The following is a 7,690-nucleotide window of genomic DNA, read 5'->3' on the forward strand; positions in this document are numbered from 1 at the left end:
GGTGCAGCTTCGCCTCCCTCCCTACAACGCCCCCCCCGTACCCTCTCCTCTGCCACTCCTGCCTGCCCAAGCGGGCTGAAAAAAGGCCCCACCAGGACCTGGTTGGGATCCCTCTCTGATATCACAGCTTACATCAGAGTGTGAAGACTTTTAATCCAGGGGAAATGCGAGCAGAGGGGACAAGCTGAAGGCAACTCGGGTGACCTCTCTGAGCAACACAGCAAAACGTCAGGCAAAGGATCTAATCATAGAGCTGGGCACAGAGCTAGAGTATCCTGGTTCCAGCTTTTGCACCGATTCACCAGCCCCCAGTTCACCTCCCTTCAGCTGGGACAGGACGCAGGAATCCCGATGCTCCTCTCGCCCCCAGTGCTCCCTGGTCCCAGGAGCTGCCCTGCTGATGCTGAGCCCCGCTGCCAGCAGAGGGAGGCTGCACCCACAGCAGCTCCCCCCCTCCACCCGCTCCCACCCTGCCTGCCCACCGCCCAAGGAGATGTGAGGCACTGGCCAGAATCAGCCTGGAGCAAAGTCACTGTGCCACGTCCCGGTGGGTCGTCGGACGGGTAAGACTAAGGAAACCCACTGCACAGAAACTGCCAGACTTGGCTCTGAATTGGCAGCTCTGTTCGCTGCAGCCCCTACAAAACCCCATCCACTCTGTGCAGAATCAATGCCCGCCCTGACCGGTGGCCCCTCTTACCTGAATACTGCTGCTGCATCTGTGGTGGGCTGCAGGGTGATGGGGACTGTGGCATCTGATACTGTTCAGAGCCAGGTGGCTGAAGGAACCCCACCGAAGGGCTGTGAAGCAGAGAGTGCTCTGGTGAGGTGCTGGGGATGGGGAGAAACAGCCTGTCCATCTGTGCAGGCAGCCACCAGCTCCCTCAGTACTTGACGTGGCTGGAAACACAGCTGCCTCTGGAGGAGCACAGGAAGCACCACATGCTGCAGGCAGGACAGCTGTGCCCAGGAAGCACTGACTATGGGAGCTAGGACTGGGCAAGCTCAAGAGATGACCACCATCTATGGTGCCCAGCCACCTCCTCTAGCTGCAGAAGTAGGATGCTATGCCCTTTCAGTAGGGCAGCAGGACCCCTTTCTCCCCAAGACAGGACAGAGATACAGCAGCTTTACCTTGTGCCGTTCTGCTGGGCGGTTGGGATGACGCTGTAGTAGATGGGTACCCCTCCAGCCTGAAGCCCCCCCTGAACAGACTGGCTGGCTGGTACAAGCACTGGCTGCTGGAAGGGCTGCTGGACCACGCTCTGGGACTCATTGGCCACAGGAACCTGTGCAGGGAAGAAAGCAGCAGCCCTACCGAGTGACAGGAGTAGGGAGAACTGGCCCCAAAGAGACACCGGCGAGCTCCATACAAGCCAGAAGAGATGGCAGATAGCTGTCTTCTGCAGCCCAGAGCAATCTTGCCCAGGCAAGGGCAGCCCCTCCCAGCTCTTCTGCAAACACACTGGCGAAGTGACCGGCGGCACTCAGTCCTTCTTCTCAAGAGGTCCCATACAGATTCGAATGCGGATGTGCCCTCCCCATGCTGGCAAGCATGCACTACATTCGCAAGCTGAGTAAGCCTCCACCTTTGGCTCCATCACTCGAGGCCTGCACAACCCAGGCCCCCTCCCCAGCAGCCACTCATCAGAGAGCAACTGATGCCTACCTGGTACGAAGGCAGTGGAGTGTACTGGACCATCAGGCCTTGCATCTGGCTCCCCATACTGCTCCTCTGGCTGCTGAGAAGGCCAGGGGGCTGCGCCTGCTGCACTCCCATCATACTCTGCATCTGGCCCCCAATGCCGTTCCTCTGGCTGTTGAGGAGCCCGGGGGGCTGTGCCTGCTGCACTCCCATTACACCTTGGTATGTTTGCTGCTGGTTGGACATCATTGGCTGTAAACCTGTCAGAACAGTGTTTAAATGCAGCAGCTTCCCAGCTGGCCACAGAGAACAGCCTGAGACTTGGCATATGAGGACTCAAATCCTGCTTTGCCCTCATCTCTTGCTGAACACTAGGAAAAAGGCTTCCCTTACAGCAGATGTAAAAACACCTGAAGGAAGCTCCTGGCTTTAAATCCACCGTGCAGCACCTCATTGCACGCTACATGCTGAGAGGGAGGGAAAAGACTAAAACAGCCTTTGCAGCCAGGCCAAGTTTCAACTTTCCTTTGCACAGTCAAGAGGCATTCTATAGTCAGCAAATCCAGCACAGAGTAGGAGACAGGGAAGAGCAGCCTGGTCCCAGACAGTGCCTGGGAGACCTTTAAGAGCCAACAAGAGTGGCAGGAAAGGGAAACATGCCCCCTACCCCCTTCTTTGCCCCCTTACCAGGCTGCTGGGACTGCTGGGGGAGCTGCTGAGTGCGCTGGGAGCTGTAGGCCACTGGGTGACTGAGAGATCGGTATTGCTGGCTGGAGTTCGGGTACTGCCCAGGAGGGTAGTAAGAAACCTGAATCTATCAGAATCAAGAAAACACGGCGATGAGAACACAAGAGGGAGTGGGACCAAGAAAGCTGGTCCCTCAGGACCAGTTTTCTCTCTCACCTGGCCTGGCTTCTGCCGAAGGAAACCAACCAGGGCTTTGGCTCTGGCCAGATGATAGCTCCTCAGGGAACTGCAGCCCCTTCCCGCTCCTCCCAGCCTCCACATCCAAGCCTTTCCCAGCACAGTAGTGCAAGAGCACAGTAGGCACAATTCTCATCACAGCTCAGGGGAACAATCCTAGAGGTCATAATGCCCTGCAGGACCCCAAAGAGAGCTTAGAGGTGTCAGCCCTGAATCTAGTCACTGTCCCTCTCCCAACACTATCGGCCAGGAATGGCCAGAGGGCTCCCCAGACGAGTGCCTTGTGAGCTCAGAGGGACAAGGGAGCAGAGATTATCCTGTGCCTAGCAAGGGCGTGTGCCGACCCGGAGTTTGGACCCCTGTGTATTGATCCATCACAAATGAGCAGCAGAAAAAGAGGGGACCCACTCTCAAGCAACTGTTCTCTGGACTGCTCCCCCGCAGCCCCTCGCCTGACAGCTTTGGGCCGAGCTGCAGCACATCCCCTCCAGGCTTGCGCATGTCCTTACTTGCTGGGGAGGCTGAATGTAGCCCTGGGGCTGCAGCACCTGCTGTGTGGGGGCTGTGTGCCCTGAGGCGGAGTAGTTGGAGGTGGGAATGGGCTGCCCAGGGGTTGCCATGATGAATCCTGTCTGCTGAGGATGCTGGGTGATGAGGGATGACTGGAACATAGCTGAGGAAGGATCCGGTGCTTCTGTAGAGCCCTGTCGGCTGAGGCTGATCTGCCCAAAGGGGTTGCTGAGTTCATCGGCCTGCATTGGGGATAAGTAGGAAGAATGGAGGAGGACAGCATGTAGGAAAACAGCATGTAGGACATAGCTCTGCTGAGTAGATTGCAGACCCCTCCTCCCTACTCTGTGTGGAGGAGCTCACCCAAGAAAGGTCCCCAAAAATGAGCCACAGACCAAGAGCATTCTGCAGGACGAGGTAGGGGCATGCGAGCTGCTGGGGCGGGGGCAAATGCTCAGCAGACACTAGTAATATGTGGGGCCCTACACAGGCAGGGGTGGCCCCAGCCCAGAGGCCATGTCCCATGGGGTGCGCCATTCCCGAAAGACCCAGCGGAGACAACACAGGGGCTGACTGAGACCACCGGGCAGCCATGGCCCCTGGACCCCAGTGCTGGGCACAAGCATTGTTTCCTGGTGGAGCTCTGGGCTTGGCACTTGCTCTTCCCCAGGCTCTTTCCAAGATCAGACACTCCAGCAGTGCCCGGCCCTGGTGGGTCCCACAGCCTCAGGCACCCCACTGCAGCGCAGAGCCTCCATGAATCCCAAACCCACTGGGTGCAGTGTCCATGACATACCTGATTAGCAAAAGCTCATATAACACAAACACAGCACATGAGTACAACAGAGACAGTGCAGAAGAGGAAATGGGGTTTATACCAAGTTGTACTGCTGGGGTGGAGAGACTGGCAAGAGGACTTGGGGGCAGGAGCTTGGAGAATACTGAACAGGCTGCAGCGCTGGGACCGGCTAAGACCAGCAGAGAAGGGAGCGGAGGAGAGAGATTGGGTGGGAAAAGGGTAGGGGTGGGGAAGGAAGGATAGGAGGAAGGAGAGAAAGAAGGAACAACAAGGTTAGTCAACTGAGCCAACTGCAAACACACAGAGGGGGGCATTGCAGAGGGTTGGAAAGCACAGAGACCAGAACGGGGCAGCATTCGTCTCTCTGTAAGGACACACAGCCCAGCCAGTCGCTTTGTGGAAGCCGGGAAGGCTGACCACATCTGCAAAACAGCTCCTGCCTGGCATGAACAGTGACCCAAGTTCACAAAGGCCAGCTACGGCCAACAGCAGGAAGAGAGCCCCTTCTGGCCAGCACAACCTTTCTGTCTCTCCCACGCTACTGCCTACTGGTGTGTGGCACCGACTCCCAGCTCCCTCCGCAGCGCTCCTTGGCCTTCCCTGCAGGTAATGTCTTCTCTTCACTCTTGCCCTCTGTAGGGGCCCCTCTCACTTTGGCACTAGGAGGACCTGCTGATGCCTTTTTATGACAACACCTAACTCAAGCACCACATGCTGTGCTTTGGGCACCAAACCTCTAATGTTCAGCACCGGATTGTTTTTTTGATAATTTGATTTGACCTTGGGTGAAACAGAAGGTGCACACACATGGAGGACAGTGCATTTTCAGATCTTTCACCAACAGTCAAACAATTGAAAAAAGTTTTTCCACAACCTAAACCATTAGAACAGCCAAATAGTAGAAGATACAAAATAAAACCCCAGCAAGACACGGGGATCCTGCACAAGCTCCAGAAGCCTGCTGTGTGTTCAAACCTCCCACCCAGGCCACTATGCTCTGTCCCATGCCGTGCTACAGCTCCAGACAGACGCTCCTGCTAGCCTTAGTGCTAGACCCTGGCTGCCTCAGGGAGACATCTTATCTGTAGAACTGAGATGTTTCCCTTGAGTTTCAGTATCCTCTGCAAACAGATCCACAACCCTGGAGCCAGGCCAGGGTCCAAGAACTACAAGCTCCCCCCATCCTCCTACAGACGGCAACAGATAGCAAGGAGCTGTTCATATATTTGCAGTAAAAGCTGTTCAAGGAGGTTTGTTTCCTCCTCCCATCCCAGCCCACTGAGAACACCTAGAATCACAGAACAGCCCAGGTTGGAAGGGACCTCAGAAGATCATCTGGTCCAACCCTTCATGGGAAAGGGAGCCTAGATAAAATTATCTAGCACCCTCCCTGTGCAGTTGCATCTAGAAAACCTCCAGTGTAACTTGCAGTTCTTTGCCGTAGCAGACATCATACGCATAAGCTGATGCACCAGCAAGGATCCCCACAAAACTCATAGGCAGGCTGTGGTCCAGCACTGACACGCTGCTCTGAATAGGGCAGGGTAGGAAGGTACTGAGGATACTTCCCATGCACACAGCCAAGCTCCGCGCCCACTGAACACGAGGCAGCTTTGCTCTCCAAACGTGCCCACCAGGGCTGGCTCCCACCCCTTCCCCAGTCCTGCAGTGATACAGGGGCAGCTCTTGTGCTATGGTTTTTTACAGCCTCAGGGGCAGAACAAAGTATGCAGAGTGCTTTCCAGAGGGCTCCATCCTCAGAAATAGCCCTGCAGGTTGTGGAACATCACTTGAGTTTAACTCACGGAGGATCTGGAAAATACACCCAGGCACAGTTCCAGGTCGGCCTCTCCCCAGGACATCAGGTGACCAGCCACAGGATTTCAGCACTGGGGAGCTCAGACCCAACTACCGTTTGTCCAGTCCCCTCACCAGGAGGGCAACTGGTTTCAGAACACCTGCCCCTCAGCAAAGGGTTATAGATCTCTTGCCAGGAGGGCTGCTGGCCCAAGCCGATACAGAAGAGGCTGGCATGTTGAGATGTCACACAGCATCATATTCAAGCACAGCAAGGCCTCCAACCCTCTCCTGCTCTCTGCCAATAGCACAGAGGGATTGTCACTCCCTAACAGGCAGCAAGTGTGAGGACACCAAAAATCCAGTGGGCAAGCGTGAGTCCAGAGCACCCCGGGTGTTATGTCAGCTCTGCTTTTACCTCCCACCTGTGTGCCCAAGGAGCTTACCGAGCCCTGGATACTGCGCAACAACTCACCTGGGATATCATGTGGTTACTCATGGCTGGCTGCTGCTGGGCTGCAGGTGGAAGTCCTTGGGGCTGGGGTGGTGGCTGTTGGGGTGGCTGCGGTTGAGGCTGCTGGGCTGTGCAGGGTAGAAGGCCACGGCTGGGCTGTGCAGAAGGGGATTGGCTGCATGCTTCAGGGGCACCTAGTACCAAACCTTGAACAGAGAAAGGCATGGCCGGGTTGGTACCTGGGAGAGAAAAACATTAATTCTTTGATGGGGAGGGCAGGGGGTAGATCCTGTCACTACCTCCTGTACCGCAGCCAGATTGCATTCTCTGCTGTCCACATGGAAGCTTCCACGGGGGACAGGGTGAGCAGGCTGCAAAGTCACTAGTTTGCCTCTGCTTCACAGCAAACCAAGGTGCTGACACCCTCAGGACTCCAGGTGATTGTACCCCTCTCCTCTCCTTGTCTGTGTACACGCACTGACCCTCCACAGCTGGTCACAGAATCTTCTTCTCCCTCTGCCCTGTGCACGCTCTGCCCCACACAGGGAAGACCAGGATGCAATTCTTGTTCCAGGAGTTGTACAGCTGTTATTCCCAAGAGTGTGCTGTCTTCCCTGATCCCAGCCTAGCACACCCACTTCAAGCGGACAGCCTACAGGGCGGTTCCCCCCCACAGCTCTCAGGTCGTTGCTGTTTGTGTAAACCTTCAACACTACTCAGAACTGCGGGAAATTAAAAGGCCAATGCCAGGCTCACGTGATGAATCTAGCTGGCCTCTGCCCACAGGACAGTGCATGCTTGGTGCAGGTGCTGGCAGGATTGGCACGGGATAGTAAAAAACACCTGTGTTGCGATTGATTCTTTGGAGGGATGTGCCCTGTGTTTGGCCTGGAAAGGACCAGGCGCAAGTCAGGGTATTCTATAAACGCCATGGGCCTTCTGCTGGGAAGAGGAATCTGGCTGTTAACAGCAGCACCTGCCTGGTGCGGGGGTCTCCATCCCAGCATAAGGCAGAGATTACAAAAAGAGGGAGCTGCCAGATACACTCATGTCAGCTCAGTACCATAAGCCAGTCTGTGGAAAGAAGCTGGAGAACTGTTCCCAGTCACAGCTCAGTTCTGCAGCTGTGCATGGCCCCTGCTCGGACACTAATACATCGTCATGATCTGTCTGAGTGCTTGCCCAGCACACAGAGGGGAGTGAGGGAATCCTATTTTATGGCCACATAGACCCAGCACACGTACATCTTTTGAGTAAAAGGCTAGGGGGTGGCAGGCTGAAAGCAATTCATTCCCATGGTAGGAAAAATTGTCAGGAAGGAGTGTGATACATGCTGCAGGGCACGCAGCTGGGAAGTGCTCTCCTCAGTATTTCAGTCTTACTTCCAGAAATAAAAGGGATGTGAAAATATTGCTTGATGCCCAGTAGCGGCTATTTAATTAATTCTTCCTCTGATCTACTGCATTTCAACAGCCAATCTTCAGGCATTCTGCTAAGGAGGTCTGTATCACCAGCCACAGGGTGCAAAGAAGGAAATATTTTGCTGACAGCTGCCCAGGGG

General features: G+C 55.4%; 1 protein-coding gene across 1 annotated transcript in view; it reads right to left on the reverse strand.

The window, feature by feature from the left end:
- The window catches only part of R3HDM2 (R3H domain containing 2), a 26,473-nt gene that overhangs the window by 3,309 nt on the left and 15,474 nt on the right, over window positions 1-7,690 (reverse strand). Inside the window, exons 12-18 of the mRNA XM_009699982.1 lie at window positions 6,151-6,335; window positions 3,079-3,321; window positions 2,333-2,459; window positions 1,844-1,905; window positions 1,670-1,765; window positions 1,135-1,289; window positions 701-801 (exon numbers count right to left, since the gene is read on the reverse strand). Of these exons, the coding sequence (XP_009698284.1) occupies window positions 701-801; window positions 1,135-1,289; window positions 1,670-1,765; window positions 1,844-1,905; window positions 2,333-2,459; window positions 3,079-3,321; window positions 6,151-6,335 (969 nt within the window). The remainder of the gene's footprint in view (window positions 1-700; window positions 802-1,134; window positions 1,290-1,669; window positions 1,766-1,843; window positions 1,906-2,332; window positions 2,460-3,078; window positions 3,322-6,150; window positions 6,336-7,690) is intronic.

This window comes from Cariama cristata, unplaced genomic scaffold (genome assembly GCF_000690535.1).
Source record: "Cariama cristata isolate BGI_N322 unplaced genomic scaffold, ASM69053v1 scaffold14155, whole genome shotgun sequence".
NCBI lineage: Eukaryota > Metazoa > Chordata > Aves > Cariamiformes > Cariamidae > Cariama > Cariama cristata.